Raw genomic sequence first — 16,832 nt, forward strand, 5'->3', positions numbered from 1 at the left:
AACATATGACTATTTTACACCATTTTAAAGACAAGACTCTCGTTAATCTAACCACACTGTCCGATTTCAAAAGGCTTTACAACGAAAGCAAAACATTAGATTATGTCAGCAGAGTACCCAGCCAGAAATAATCAGACACCCATTTTTCAAGCTAGCATATAATGTCACATAAACCCAAACCACAGCTAAATGCAGCACTAACCTTTGACGATCTTCATCAGATGACACACCTAGGACATTATGTTATACAATACATGCATGTTTTGTTCAATCAAGTTCATATTTATATCAAAAACCAGCTTTTTACATTAGCATGTGACTAGCATGTGACTAGCATTCCCACCGAACACTGCCGGTGAATTTACTAAATTACTCACGATAAACGTTCACAAAAAGCATAACAATTATTTTAAGAATTATAGATACAGAACTCCTCTATGCACTCGATATGTCCGATTTTAAAATAGCTTTTCGGTGAAAGCACATTTTGCAATATTCTCAGTAGATAGCCCGGCATCACAGGGCTAGCTATTTAGACACCCAGCAAGTTTAGCACTCACCAAAGTCAGATTTACTATAAGAAAAATGTTATTACCTTTGCTGTTCTTCGTCAGAATGCACTCCCAGGACTTCTACTTCAATAACAAATGTTGGTTTGATCCCAAATAATCCATAGTTATATCCAAATAGCGCCGTTTTGTTCGTGCGTTCAAGACACTATCCGAAAGGGTAAATAAGGGTGACGAGCATGGCACATTTCGTGACAAAAAATATCTAAATATTCCATTACCGTACTTCGAAGCATGTCAACCGCTGTTTAAAATCAATTTTTATACCATTTTTCTCGTAAAAAAGCGATAATATTCAGACCGGGAAAGCCTGTATACGTACAAAGAGAGAGAAAATAAATACATCTCGTGCCCTCGTGCACGAGCGTGAGTCTCAGAGTACTCTGACCAGCCACTATCCAAACGCGATAATGTGTTTCAGCCAGAGGCTGCCTCGATATCATTCAGCTTTTTCCCGGGTTCTGAGAGCCTATGGGAGCCGTAGGAAGTGTCACGTTACGGCAAAGATCCTCAGTCTTCAATAAAAAGAGCCAAGATGAACAACAACTTGTCAGAGAGGGCGCTTCCTGTTTGGAATCTTCTCAGGTTTTTGCCTGCCATATGAGTTCTGTTATACTCACAGACACCATTCAAAGAGTTTTAGAAACTTTAGGGTGTTTTCTATCCAAAGCCAATAATTATATGCATATTCTAGTTACTGGGCAGGAGTAGTAACCAGATTAAATCGGGTACGTTTTTTATCCGGCCGTGTCAATACTGCCCCCAAGCCCTAACAGGTTAAGATGGTGAGGAAAGCACTTTTAAAGAATAACCAGGCATCCTCTACTGACGGAATGAGGTCAATATCCTTCCAGGCTACCCGGGCCAGGTCGATTAGAAAGGCTTGCTCGCTGAAGTGTTTTTGGGAGCGTTTGACAGTGATGAGGGGTGGTCGTTTGACCGCAGACCCATTACGGACGCAGGCAATGAGGCAGTGATCGCTGAGATCCTGGTTGAAGACAGCAGAGGTGTATTTGGAGGGCAGGTTGGTTAGGATGATATCTATGAGTGTGCCCGTGTTTAGATGTATTTAATCAATTTTAGAATAAGGCTATAACAACAAAATATAGAAAAAGGGAGGGGGTCTGAATACTTTCCGAATGCACTGTATGCATTTCCAGACTGGTCTCAAAGAGGTAACATACTAAAAGTAAATCCGGGACACTCAAATGAGTATGATATGTTACGTTTGGTATTGTTACATAAGATAGAAGGTTACTTAAGGCAAAAATTAAAGAAGTGTTGTTGGTCAAGGAGGATGGGTGGGTATATAATGCGACCATCTAGTAACCCCAAGGTCGCTTGTTCAAATCTCATTACAGACAACTTTAGCATTTTTACTAATTAGCAACTACTTAGCATGTTAGCTAACCCTTCCCCTAACCCTAACCTGAACCCTTTTAGCTAATCCTTCCCCCAACCATAATCCTAACCTTGACCCCTAACCCTTATCCTAGCTAATGTTACCCGGCTAGCTAAAGTTAGCATTAGCCACCTAGCAACCCCTAGCTAACGTTAGCAACAACAAATTGGAATTTGTAACATATCATATGTTTTGCAAAATAGTAGCATATTGTACGTTTTGCAAATTCAAAAGACATACAAATTCCAATCCGTAGCATATTGTACAAATTGCAATTCTTAACATATCATACAATTTGTAATTCATAACATATCATACAAAATGAATGATGGAGATCCACAAATTTATACATGCCAAACACAACATAACATATCATCCTACATAGAGTATTTGACTTTTAAGGACAGAATAATAGGAAATGCTCTGAGACCAAGATGGCATTTCTCTCTGTATTTGAACACTTGGCCTTGTGAGTGTGTGGAAGTGGGTCTGTCTGTGTCCCTTTAAGTGTGTGCATATTTTTTTATGTGATGAATTCCCCTTGACGGTGTTGATTTCTCAATAACCATGTTTTTGTTACCTTTCCAGCCCAAAGCCCTGAAACTGCTGGGGATGGAGGTGAGTCTGGGTTACAACATGGTTATTATTTGGTTACAATTTGGTGTATTCCCCTGGATTGCATAATGAGTGCCTGGTAACCCTTCATTTTACAGCACGGTATTTACTAGGTAATAATTAGGTAAATAACAAGTAACAAAAAGTAAATACATGTTAACAATTTAGTCCCACATGTAATTAGCTGAAATCAAGTAAGTAAGTACTACATGCTTAATTAGTGAATAATAAATGTAACTAAATGTAATTATACAGTAGTCCCCTTTAGCCCAAAAGTATGTATTGAGGATGTTATAAGTAAGTACAACTTATTATGTAAATACCTAGTAACAACATCTGCAGATATTTTATTTACTACCAAATACTTACCACATGAATAGATTCAAGTCAATCATCCTGACATTGGTATTTTCTCAAGTGGTTTTTATTTACTTTTCCTTTAGTTACCATTTATGTTTGTACCTAAAGGGCTGTAAAACAAAGTTGTCTGTTTCCAGGTAGATACAACGTAGTTACTTGTGAAATACCACCACTTTGGATGACTCCATCTCATGAAGACAACAGCAAATATGTCTGTGATCTTACCCTATTGTTTCATGGGACCACCTTCACACTTACAGGGTAGGTACAAAATAAGGGCTTTAAAATGAAGCCGTTGCTAATACCATGTAAATACCACATACTTGCAGGTCGACAAATGATTTAGTCAAATGTAGACATAATGTAATACGTCATTGTTCTGTAGTTACTAGGTATGTACAGTACCTTCACAAAGTATTCACACCCTGTGACTTTTCCCACATTTTGTTGTGTTACAGCCTGAATTTAAACTGGAGATGTTGTGTCACTGGCCTACACACAATACCCCACCATGTCAAAGTGGAATTGTCTTTTTCAAAATGTTTACAAATATTAAAAAATGAAAAGCTGCAATGTCTTGATTCAACCTCTTTTTTTATGGAAACCTTAAATAACTTCAAGAGTAAAAATCTGCTTAATAAGTCACATAATACATTGCCTGGACTCACTCTGTGTGCAATAATAGTGTTTAACGTAATTTTTGAATGACTACCTCATCTCTTTACTCCACACTCCGCACATGTAAAGTCCCTCAGTCGAGCTGTGAATTTGAAACACAGATTAAACAACAAAGATCAAGGATGCTTTCCAATGCCTTGCAAAGAAGGGCACCTAATAGTAGATGAGTAAAAAAAGCAGACATTGAATATCCCTTTGAGCATGATAAAGTTATTAATTACACTGGATGGGGTATCAATATACCCAGTCACTACAAAAATACATATGTCCTTCCTACCTCATTTGCCAGACAGGAATGAAACTGCTCAGGGATTTCACCATGAGCCCGCTGGTCTTTAAAACAGTTACAGAGTCAAATGGCTGTGATAGGAGAAAACTGAGGATGGATCAACAACATTGCAGTTACTCCACAATACTAACCTAAATGACAGATTGAAAAGAAGGAAGCCTGTACAGAATAAAAATGTTCCAAAACATGCATCTTGTTTGCAATAAGAAACTAAAGTAAAACTGGAAGAAATGTGGCAAAGAAATTAACTTTGCGTCCTGAATACAAAGATTTATGTTTGGGGCAAACCCAACACAACACATCACATAATACTCTTCATATTTTCAAGCATGGTGGTGGCTGCATCATGTTATGGGTATGCTTGTCATCTGCAAGGAATAGGGCGTTTATTAGGATAAAAATAGATGGAATAGGTCTAAACAGGCAAAATCCTACAGGAAACCCTGGTTCAGTCTGCTTTCTAAGAGACACAAATTCACCTTTCAGCAGGACAATAACGTAAAACACAAGGCCAAATATACACTGGAGTTGCTTACCAAGATGACATTGAGTGTTCCCGAGAGGCCTTGTTACAATTTTGACTTACATCAGCTTGAAGATCTATGGTAAGACAATGATCAACAACCAACTTGACAGAGCTTGAAGATAAAAAAAAATGTTTTTAATTGATTAGACAATCAAGGTGTGCAAAGCTCTTAGAGAATATCCAAAAATACTCACTGCTGTAATCGCTGCCAAAGGTGATTCTAACATGTATTAACTCAGGGGTGTGAATACTTATGTAAATTAGATATTTCTGTATTTCATTCTCGAATAAATTGGCAAAAATGTCTAAAAACATATGGGGAATTGTGGGTAGATGGTTGAGGAAAAAAATCTATTAAATCCATTTTGAATTCAGCTGTAACACAACAAATGTGGAATAAGTCAAGGCGTATGAATACTTTCTGAAGGCACTGTATGTTGTAACAGGGCTGTGAAATAAAGTGGTGTCTGTTTCTAGGTAGATCCCACAAAGATGACAGCAAATCTGTCTGTGATCTTACCCTTTTTTTTTTTACATGATACCACTTTCACTCTTACAGCGTAGGTACGGTGTAAGAAGGTCATGAAATTAAGCTGTTCCCTATTACCATGTACATACCAAATGCTTTCAAGTTTACTGCAGTGCAATTTAAAAGTGGGAACATTTCACAATGAAGACAAGCACACATCTCAGAGTGAAGCTTATTTATTGAGAATCAACCAGAGGTAAGTAGAAGCACATTGTATTAGAACAGAGGTTTGGAAAGTGTGAGGTGCACCTCCCCAGGGAGGAGTCAGAGAGTTTCAGGGGAGGCGTGAAAGGAAAGCCAAGTCTAACTGTCTTTGGGTCTCTAATAATTAATAAATATTAGGCCTGTTTCTTGCTACAATCGCGGGGGAAAACATATTTTAATGGCTACATTTAAAAAGAGGGGTATCCCAGCATTCTAGTGATAGTACGTTTATTTCTCAACTCCTAAATTTGCGGCTTTCTTGATGTTCTCTGAAGGGAGGCCCACTAGAATGACTAGGTCTACATTCCAATCGTGAGCTAACATAAAAGATTGCTAGCCAAAGTAGATGAGAAGGAAGATAACAGTCTATTTCACTTAACAGAAGAAATGCTGCAAATTTACTGAGAGTATACACAAACTATGCGTACATAAAACATTTCCACAAGCATATTATATTCTAACAAGACAGTATCTAAACACGCAAAAGAGCTAGATACATTCTATACAAAAACAAGCTAAGCTAGAAAATTAAGCTAGCTAGCATACTAACACACAATGCAATAACAATAGCGATTCGTTAGCTTAAATTAACTAGCGTGCCAGCAGAGTGTCGGAGCTAGAATAAACATATAAAACATAATTCCGATATAAATCACTGCATGTACTTAACTCTGCAGTTTTCGAATTTGGTTTTCAAAATAAAAGTCTGCAATAAAACGCTATATATTTGATACGAAATCAACATTCTTTTTTGTCTTGCATATAGTGCACAATGTTACATTAGAATGCACAATTATACTTACATTGTGAGAAAATATCCCCAAAAAATTGTATATGTTTTTTAAATGTTTCTACTATGGCAAATTTCCAAAATTATATTACCCGGAATTGACTCGTTAGTGTTGCTATGAATACACTAAGCTAGCTACTTTTCAAAGTCACCAGAGAGGTGGACAAAATAATCACATTTTTGGGGCGGAGACATACAGTAGGTATCTCATCATTATATCCAAATCTCTGATGTCACCAATGATGTACAAGCTCACCACAATCCATAGCAATCCTTCTTTTTATAGCCTTAAAAGTGGCATCATCTGTTAGTACACATATTGATTATCATGATGTGAGCATTACCATGTCGTTATTTAGTCAAAAATTTTACTTTTAACGGAATTAAAAGATTGCTATTTATATTAGCCTTCCATTCAAATGAATGGTGTTTAGCCGGAAGTTTGGTTTCTACATAGATATAAATGCAGTTCACTTTTGTTGTGGTGCTAACTTGTATGGTTATATGATTGTACATTAATACAAATATGTTTCTACTGACCTCTTGTTGATTTTCATTAAATAAACTTGAAATGTTCCCACTTTTATATTGCACGGCAGTAAACTTGAAAGTATTTGATATTTACATGGTAATATGAACAGCTTCATTTTACAGCACTCTTATCCCGTACCAACCATATAAGTGTGAAGCAAGTATCACATAACAACAGGGTAATAGCACAGACAGATTTGCTGTGGTCTTTGTGGGATCTACCTGGAATCTACCTGGAAACAGACCCCACTTAATTTTACAGCCGTTACAACATACATACCTGGTAACTCCAAGAAAATTACGTGGTACATTATGGGCTCCCGAGTGGTGCAGCGGTCTAAGGCACTGCATCTCAGTGCTAGAGGTGTCACTACCGCCCCTGGTTCGATTTCAGGCTGTATCTCAACCGGCTGTGATTGGGAGTTCCCTAGGCCGGCACACAATTGGCCCAACGTAGTCCGGGTTTGGGCTTTGCCGGGGTAGGCTGTCATTGTAAATAATAATTTGTTCTTAACTGACTTGCCTAGTTAAATAAAGGTTAAAAAAAATGTCTACACAATAATTTGACTAAATCCTAAAGAGCGTTAGTTGACCTGCAAGTATCTGGTATTTACATGTTATTAGCAACAGCTTCATTTTACAGCCCTCTTGACGTGTACCTACCCTTCAAGTGTGAAGGTGGTACCATGAAACAACACTTTTCACTTTTCATAAAATAATTGTTAAACACTATTATTGCACACAGAGTTCATACAACTTATTATGTGACTTGTTAAGTACATTTTTACTCCTAAACTTATTTAGACTTGCCATCACAAAGAGGTTGAATAATTATTGACTCAAGATATTTCAGATTTTCAATTTTAATTAATTTGAACAAATTTCTGAAAATATTATTCCACTTTGACAATATGGGGTATTGTGTGTAGGCCAGTGACACAGAATCTCAATTTATTCAACTTTTAATTCAGCGTCACGTCCTGACCAGTATAAGGGGTTATTTGTTTTTGTAGTTTGGTCAGGACGTGGCAGGGGTGTGTTTGTTTTGTGTTGTCAGGGTGGGTAGTTGTTCCGTATGTAAGCTGTGTGCCTTACAGGACAGTTTTTTCATCGTTGTTTTTGTTTAAGGGTTTATTTTGGTTTTCTTCACAATAAAGAAGAAGAGTATTCACATTCCCGCTGCGCCTTGGTCCCATCTTTACGACGAACGTGACATTCAGGCTGTAACACAACAAAATGTGGAAAAAGTCAAGGGGTGTGAATACTTTCTGAAGGCACTGTACATACCTAGTAACTATAGGAAAATGACTTGGTACATTATGCCTACACAATAATTTACTAAATCATTAAGAGCATTAGTTGACCTGCAAGTATCTGGTGTTTGCATGGTATTAGCAATGGCTCCATTTTAAAGCCTTCTTACCTTGTATCTACCCTGTAAGTGAAACAACAGGGTAAGATCACAGACATATTTACTGTTGTCTTTATGGGATGGAGTCATCCAATGTGGTGGTATTTCACAAGTAACTACATTGTATCTACTTGGAAACAGACACAACTTCATTTTACAGCCCTTTTGATACAAACATTTATGGTAACTGAAGGCAAAGTCCTTAGAAACAACGTGACTTGAAGGTATTCATGTGGTAAGTGCATTGTAATAAATAAATCACATGGTAATAAATATCACCTGGTAATAAATCACATGGTAACAAATCACATGGTAATAAATATCACATAAATGTTGTTACTACAGTAGGTATGTGTATAATAAGTACCTAGTACTTACTTATAAGGTCCTCAATACTAAACGTTGATACTAAAGGGGACTACTATAGTGCATTCGGAAAGTATTCAGACCCCTTGACTTTTTCCATATTTGTTTACATTACAGCCTTATTCTAAAATGGATTCAATTGTTGTTTTTGTTCCTCATCAATCTACACACAATACCCCATAATGACAAAGCAAAAACAGGTTTTTATAAATGTTTAGCAAATGTATTACGAATAAAAAAACTGACATATCACATTTACATAAATATTTAGACCCTTTACTCAGCACCTTTGGCAGCCATTACAGCCTTGAGTCTTCTTGGGCATGATGCTACAAGCTTGGCACACCTGTATTTGGGGAGTTTCTCCCATTCTTCTCTGCAGATCCTCTCAAGCTCCCTCAGGTTGGATGGGGAGCGTCGCTACACAGCTATTTTCAGGTCACCCCAGAGACTCTGGCTCCGGCTGGGCCACTCAAGGACATTCAGAGACCTGTCCCGAAGCCACTCCTGCATTGTCTTGGCTGTGTGCTTAGGGTTGTTGTCCTGTTGGAGGGTGAACCTTCGCCCCAATCTGAGGTCTTGGGCGCTCTGGAGCAGGTTTTAATCAAGGATCTCGCTGTACTTTTCTCCGTTCATTGTTGCCTCGATCCTGACTAGTCTTCCAGTCCCTGCAGCTGAAAAACATCCCCACAGCATGATACTGCCACCACCATGCTTCATCGTAAGGATGGTGCCAGGTTTCCTCCAGACGTGACGCTTGGCGTTCAGGCCAAATAGTTTAATCTTGATTTCACCAGACCAGATAATCTTGTTTCTCATGGACTGAGAGTCCTTTAGGTGCCTTTTGGCAAACTCCAAGTGGGCTGTCGTGCCTTTTACTGAGGAGTGGCTTCCGTCTGGCCTCTCTACCATAAAGGCCTGATTGGTGGAGTGCTGCAGAGATGGTTGTCCTTCTGGAAGGTTCTCCCATCTCCACAGAGGAATTCTGGAGCTCTGTCAGAGTGACCATCGGGTTCTTGGTCACCTCTCTGACCAAGGCTCTTCAATTCCTCAGTTTGGCCAGGTGGCCAGCTGTAGGAAGTCTTGGTGGGTCCAATCTTCTTCCATTTAAGAATGATGGAGGCCACTGTGTTCTTGGGGACCTTCAATGCTGAATAAATGTTTTGGTACTCTTCCCCAGATCTGTGCCTTGACACAATCCTGTCTCTGAGCTCTACGGATATGTCCTTTGACCTAATGGCTTGATTTTTGCTCTGACATGCACTGTCAACTGTGGGACCTTATATAGACAGGTGTGTACCTTTCCAAATTATGTCCAATCAATTGAATTTACCACAGGTGGACTCCAATTAAGTTGGATACAACTCAAGGAGCTCAATTTTGAGTCTCATAGCAAAGGGTCTGAATACTTAGAGTTGAAGTCGGAAGTTTACATACACCTTAGCCAAATCCATTTAAACTCAGTTTTTCACAATTCCTGACATTTAATCCTAGTAAAAAGTCCCTGTCTTAGGTCAGTTAGGATCACCACTTTATTTTAAGAATGTGAAATGTCAGAATAATAGTAGAGAGAAGGATTTATTTCTGCTTTTATCTCTTTCATCACATTCCCAGTGGGTCAGAAGTTTACATACACTCAATTAGTATTTGGTAGCATTGCCTTTAAATTGTTTAACTTGGGTTAAATGTTTCGGGTAGCCTTCCACAAGCTTCCAACAATAAGTTGGGTGGATTTTGGCCAATTCCTCCTGACAGAGCTGGTGTAACTGAGTTTAGATATCAGTTGAATGAGATATAGAAGTAATATCGAAACACCTGAATAAATATTGGAATAAATGTCAGAATATCCTAAGCAAGCAGACAGACATTAAACACCAAGGCCTTTTCTCAGTTCTCAACTCTCAGGACTTTCATGCCATGGTACTTCATCCATCTCTCCAAGGCCTTAGCCAGTGTGAATTATATTACATGATCAAACTCTCTCTAAATGTATATTTGTCTCCCTCGATGGGCAAAGGCTGAGCATCACATCCAAAAACCCATGAATCCATGTCTCTGCTCTCGTCTTGTGCGGCCTGAGGCAGGATGACATGCCGATCCGGAGGAGTCGCCAGAAGACTACACGTAAGCGAGAGGAGGAGGTGGACATTGACCTGGACGACCCTGAGATCAACCACTTCCCCTTCCCCTTCCACGAGCTGATGGTGTGGGCCGTGCTGATGAAGCGACAGAAGATGGCACTGTTCTTCTGGCAGCATGGGGAGGAGGCCATGGCAAAAGCCCTGGTGGCCTGTAAGCTGTGTAAGGCCATGGCCCACGAGGCCTCCGAGAACGACATGGTGGACGACATCTCACAGGAGCTGAACCACAACTCCAGGTACTATCGACCACAAGACACATACACATAGAGATGAAAAGAAACACACACACCCACACACACACACACACACACACACACACACACACACACACACACACACACACACACACACACACACACACACAAAAACAGTCATCCATACACCTGTTTGTAGAAATTTTTACAAAGGGACACTCAAAGTCAATCATAAATTAATCATTGTTTATTTGTCAGCACGCTGGAGAGGTTCCAACCAACTCAATGCACCATAGTACACATGGCAATCAAGAGCTCTGTCTGGGCAGTCCCAGCAGTTGTCTTATACACAGACAAGTTATATTTGGATGATGTAGCATAATTACCTAATCATTACAGTTTTGTTTCATTCATATGACCGACCAATACTGGTTCATAACATGTGACAGACCAATACCTCACGAGGCTTCTTATCTCTAAGCTGAGACATTGAAACAGAGGTATCTTTTGTTCGTTCTCAAAACAATATCTGGGCGTACTGCCAAATTTCAGCTACTGACAGTGAGGATTTGTTCAGTCAGCCATTTGCATGAACACAGAAATTGGTTTATAGAACAGCACATAGATAGAACACAGAAAACAGTTATAAGAAAAGCACAAGCATCCATTACATTCCATCCTCTTATCACTTGTGTGATAATAATCATTACATTTTAATGTAAGCATTTAGATTTTAGCTTCTGTAAGGGAAAGTAAGGGAAATCAAGACAAAAAAACAGACACTTCATCATTTCAAACCCTTCATTCTGGGTTGTACAATTCAATTAGTATGGTAATACTATAATCTGTAAGAACTAACGTTGGAGATGCGAAGCAGGTACGGAGAGTGGAACATTTAATTTAGCACAGACATGGAACAGGACAGGAACAGCGTCAGAACCGGGTAAGACAAAGACATACGACAATTAATGCTGAAGCGGGGAACAGAGCTGGGGAACAGACAGCTATAGGGGAGGAAATAACACAGGTGATTGAATCCAGGTGAGTGCAATGAATCGCTGATGCACGTGATGAGCGAAGCAGGTGTGCGTAATGATGGTGTCAGGAGTGCGTAAGGCTGGGCAGCCTGGCGCGCTCGAGCACCAGGAGGGAGAGCGGGTGTAGGCGTGACAATACCCCCCACCCCTCGGACTAGCCTGAGGGGCCGGCCAAGGCATGGGCAATGGACCAGCCGGCTGGGGCATAGAAGCCTGACGAATCCGGTTGAGGCGTGACAGCCTGATGATCCCGCTGGGACGTGGGAGTCTCATGGGCCGTCTGAGGCGTAGACGCCTGGCGAGCTGAGGCGTCAAACCCAGACGATCCAGCTGAGGCCTGACGTGGCTTCATAAGGAAATAATTCTATCTCATAAGGTAATGGTAAAATAGACTAGAGACTGCTCTCTCTCTGTCCTTAACGTAGTCTGAATCACACATAGGACTATTGATCAATTCTAAACTTCTTCTTAATTATTTGCTTTTACATAGCGTATAAAAAAAATGTCTCCTCTCTTCCTCATGAGAGTTCGTACTGTTAGGTGACCTAAACTGGGAAATGCTTAACACCCCGGCAATTCTACAGTCTAAGCTAGATGCCCTCAATCTCACACAAATTATTAACCTCTATGGGCTAGGTGGGACGCTTGCCCCACCTACTCAACAGCCAGTGTAATCCCGTGGCGCGATATTCAAATACCTCAAAAATGCAAAAAATTCAATTTTCCAAACATATGACTATTTTACACCATTTTAAAGACAAGACTCTCGTTAATCTAACCACACTGTCCGATTTCAAAAAGGCTTTACAACGAAAGCAAAACATTAGATTATGTCAGCAGAGTACCCAGCCAGAAATAATCAGACACCCATTTTTCAAGCTAGCATATAATTTCACATAAACCCAAACCACAGCTAAATGCAGCACTAACCTTTGATGATCTTCATCAGATGACAACCCTAGGACATTATGTTAGACAATACATGCATGTTTTGTTCAATCAAGTTCATATTTATATCAAAAACCAGCTTTTTTTACATTTACTAAATTACTCACAATAAACGTTCACAAAAAACATAACAATTATTTTAAGAATTATAGATACAGAACTCCTCTATGCACTCGATATGTCCGATTTTAAAATAGCTTTTCGGTGAAAGCACATTTTGCAATATTCTCAGTAGATAGCCCGGCATCACAGGGCTAGCTATTTAGACACCCAGCAAGTTTAGCACTCACCAAAGTCAGATTTACTATAAGAAAAATGTTATTACCTTTGCTGTTCTTCGTCAGAATGCACTCCCAGGACTTCTACTTCAACAACAAATGTTGGTTTGGTCCCAAATAATCCATTGTTATATCCAAATAGCGGCGTTTTGTTGGCGAGTTCAAGACACTATCCGAAAGGGTAAATAAGGGTGACGAGCATGGCACATTTCGTGACCAAAAAATTGTAAATATTCCATTACCGTACTTCGAAGCATGTCAACCGCTGTTTAAAATCAATTTTTATGCAATTTTTCTCGTAAAAAAGCGATAATATTCCGACAGGGAAATCGTTTTTTATTACAAAGAGAGTGAAAGTAAAAGCATGCTATCCCCTCATGCACGAGCCTCAGTCTAATGGCCCTCTGATAGAGCACTTGCCAAACGCGCTAATGTGTTTCAGCCTGGGGATGGAATTACATCGTTCAGCTTTTTCCCGCCTTCTGAGATCCCATGGGAGCCGTAGGAAGTGTCACGTCATGCCAGAGATCCCCTGTATTTGTTAGAGATGATCAAGGAGGGCAAGAAATTGTCAGACAGGCCACTTCCTGTAAGGAATCTTCTCAGGTTTTGGCCTGCCAAATGAGTTCTGTTATACTCACAGACACCATTCAAACAGTTTTAGAAACTTTAGGGTGTTTTCTATCCAAAGCCAATAATTATATGCATATTCTAGTTACTGGGCAGGAGTAGTAACCAGATTAAATCGGGTACGTTTTTTATCCGGCCGTGCAAATACTGCCCCCTAGCCCCAACAGGTTAAGGAACCTACCAGGTACAACCCTAAATCCGTAACCATGGGCACCCTCTTAGATATCATCCTTACCAACTTGCCCTCTAAATACACCGCTGCTGTCTTCAACCAGGAACTCAGCGATCACTGCCTCATTGCCTGCGTGCGTGATGGGTCTGCGGTCAAACGATCACCCCTCATCACTGTCAAACACTCCCTAAAACACTTCAGCGAGCAGGCCTTTCTAACCGACCTGGCCCAGGTATCCTGGAAGGATATTGACCTCATTCCGTCAGTAGAGGATGCCTGGTTGCTCTTCAAAAGTGCTTTCCTCTCCATCTTAAATAAGCATCCCCCATTCAAAAAATGTAGAACTAAGAACAGATATAGCCCTTGGTTCATCTCAGACTTGACTGCCCTTGACCAGCACAAAAACATCCTGTGGCATTCTGCATTAGCATTGAATAGCCCCTGCGATATGCAACTCTTCAGGGAAGTCAGGAACCAAAATACTCAGTCAGTTGGAAACCTACGGCTAGCGTTTTCAAACAGAAATTTGCTTCCTGTAGCACTAATTCCAAAATGTTTTGGGACACTGTAAAGTCCATGGAGAATAAGAGCACCTCCTCCCAGCTGCCCACTGCACTGAGGCTAGGAAACACTGTCACCACCGATAAAGCTACGATAATCCATCATTTCCATAAGCATTTTTCCACGGCTGGCCATGCTTTCAACCTGGCTACCCTTAACCCGGCCAACACCTCAGCACCCCCTGCAGCAACTTGCCCCCCCCCCCCCCCACTTCTCCCTCACCCAAATCCAGACAGCTGATGTTCTGAAAGAGCTGCAAAATCTGTATCCCTACAAATCATCTGGACTAGACAATCTGGCCCTCTCTTTCTAAAGTTATCTGCCGAAATTGTTGCAACCCCTATTACTAGCCTATTCAACCTCTCTTGCGTATCGTCTGAGATCCCCAAAGATGGGAAAGCTGCTGCGGTCATCCCCCTCTTCAAAGGGGAGACAACTTAGACCCAAACTGTTATAGACCTATATCCATCCTACCCTGCCTTTCTGAAATCTTTGAAAGCCAAGTTAATAAGCCGATCACCAACCATTTCGAGTCTCATCGTAACCTTCTCCAAATAGCGACGTTTTCGAGCTGGTCATGGTCAATCTGGTTTCCGAGCTGGTCATGGGTGCACCTCAGCCGCGCTCAAGGTCCAAAACTATATCAAAACCGCCATCGATAAAAGACAGTACTGTGCAGCATCTTCATTGACCTGGCCAAGGCTTTCGACTCTGTCAATCACCACATTGTTATCGGCAGATTCAATAGCCTTGGCTTCTCAAATGACTGCCTCGCCTGGCTCACCAACTACTTCTCAGACAGAGTTCAGTGTGTTAAATCGGAGAGCCTGTTGTCCGGACCTCTGGCAGTCTCTACAGGGTTTAATTCTCGGGCCGACTCTTTTCTCTCTATATATCAATTATGTCGCTCTTGCTGCTGGTGATTCTCTGATCCACGTCTACGCAGATGACACCATTCTGTATACATCTGGCCTCTCTTTGGACACTGTGCTAACAAACCTCCAAACGAGCTTCAACGCCATACAACACTCCTTCCGTGGCCTCCAACTGCTTTTAAATGCTAGTAAAACTAAGTGCATGCTCTTCAACCGATTGCTGCCCGCACCCTCCCACCTGACTAGCATCACTACCCTGGACGGTTTTGACCTAGAATATGTGGACAACTACAAATACCTAGGTGTCTGGTTAGACTGTAAACTCTCCTTCCAAACTCACATTAAGCATCTCCAATAAAACATTTAATCTAGAATCGGCTTCCTATTTCACAACAAAGCCTCCTTCACTCAAACCGCCAAACACATCCTCGTAAAACTGTTTATTCTACCTATCCTTGACTTTGGCGATGTCATTTACAAAATAGCCCTCAACACTCTACTCAACAAACTGGATGTAGTCTATCACAGTGCCATCCGTTTTATTACCAAAGCCCCATATACTGCGACCTCTATGCTCTCGTTGGCTGGCCCTCACTACATATCCGTTGCCAAACCCATTGGCTCCAGGTCATCTATAAGTCTTTGCTAGGTAAAGCCTCACCTTTTCTCAGCTCACTGGTTACCATAGCAACACCCACATGTAGCACGCACTCCAGCCGGTATATTGCACTGGTCATCCCCAAAGCCAACACCTCCTTTGGCCACCTCTCCTTCCAGTTCTCTGCTGCCAATGACTGGAACGAATTGCAAAAATCTCTGAAGTTGGAATCTTACAGTTGAAGTCGGAAGTTTATATAGACCTAAGCCAAATACATTTAAACTCACTTTTTAACAATTCCTGACATTTAATCCTTGTAAAAATTCCCTGTCTTAGGTCAGTTAGGATCACCACTTTATTTTAAGAATGTTAAATAGAGAGAATGATTTATTTCAGCGTTTATTTCTTTCATCACATTCCCAGCGGGTCAGAAGTTTACATACACTCAATTAGTATTTGGTAGAATTGCATTTAAATTGTTTAACTTGGATCAAACATTTCAGGTAGCCTTCCACAAGCTTCCCACAATAAGTTGGGTGAGTTTTGGCCCATTCTTCCTGACAGAGCTGGTGCTACTGAGTCTGTATGCCTCCTTGCTCGCACACGCTTTTTCAGTTCTGCCCACACATTTTCTGTAGGGTTGAGGTCAGGGTTTGTGATGGCCACTCCAATACCTTGACTTTGTTGTCCTTAAGCCATTTTGCCACAACTTTGGAAGTATGCTTGGGGTCATTGTCCATTTGGAAGATCCATTTGCGACCAAGCTTTAACTTCTTAACTGATGTATTGAGATTTTGCTTCAATATATCCACATCATTTTCCTACCTCATGATGCCATCTATTTTGTGAAGTGCATCAGTCCCTCCTGCAACAAAGCACCCCCACAACATGATGCTGCCACCCCCGTACTTCATGGTTGGGATAGTGTTCTTCGGCTTGCAAGCCTCCCCCTTTTTCCTCCAAACATAATGATTGTCATTATGGACAAACAGTTCTATTTTTGTTTCATCAGACCAGAGGACATTTCTCCCAAAATTGTGCAGTCGCAAATGTTAGTCTGGCTTTTTTTATGGTGGTTTTGGAGCAGTGGCTTCTTCCTTGCTGAGCGGCCTTTCAGGTTGTGTCGAT

General features: G+C 40.7%; 1 protein-coding gene across 4 annotated transcripts in view; it reads left to right on the forward strand.

The window, feature by feature from the left end:
• Positions 1 to 16,832, forward strand: part of trpm3 (transient receptor potential cation channel, subfamily M, member 3) — a 253,566-nt gene that overhangs the window by 191,931 nt on the left and 44,803 nt on the right. For all 4 annotated transcript variants that reach the window (XM_014160640.2, XM_045703003.1, XM_014160646.2 and 1 more), the window contains exons 14-15: positions 2,560 to 2,589; positions 10,355 to 10,647. In XM_014160640.2, the coding sequence (XP_014016115.2) occupies positions 2,560 to 2,589; positions 10,355 to 10,647 (323 nt within the window). The remainder of the gene's footprint in view (positions 1 to 2,559; positions 2,590 to 10,354; positions 10,648 to 16,832) is intronic.

Source organism: Salmo salar, chromosome ssa20, assembly GCF_905237065.1.
Source record: "Salmo salar chromosome ssa20, Ssal_v3.1, whole genome shotgun sequence".
Classification (NCBI taxonomy): Eukaryota; Metazoa; Chordata; class Actinopteri; order Salmoniformes; family Salmonidae; genus Salmo; species Salmo salar.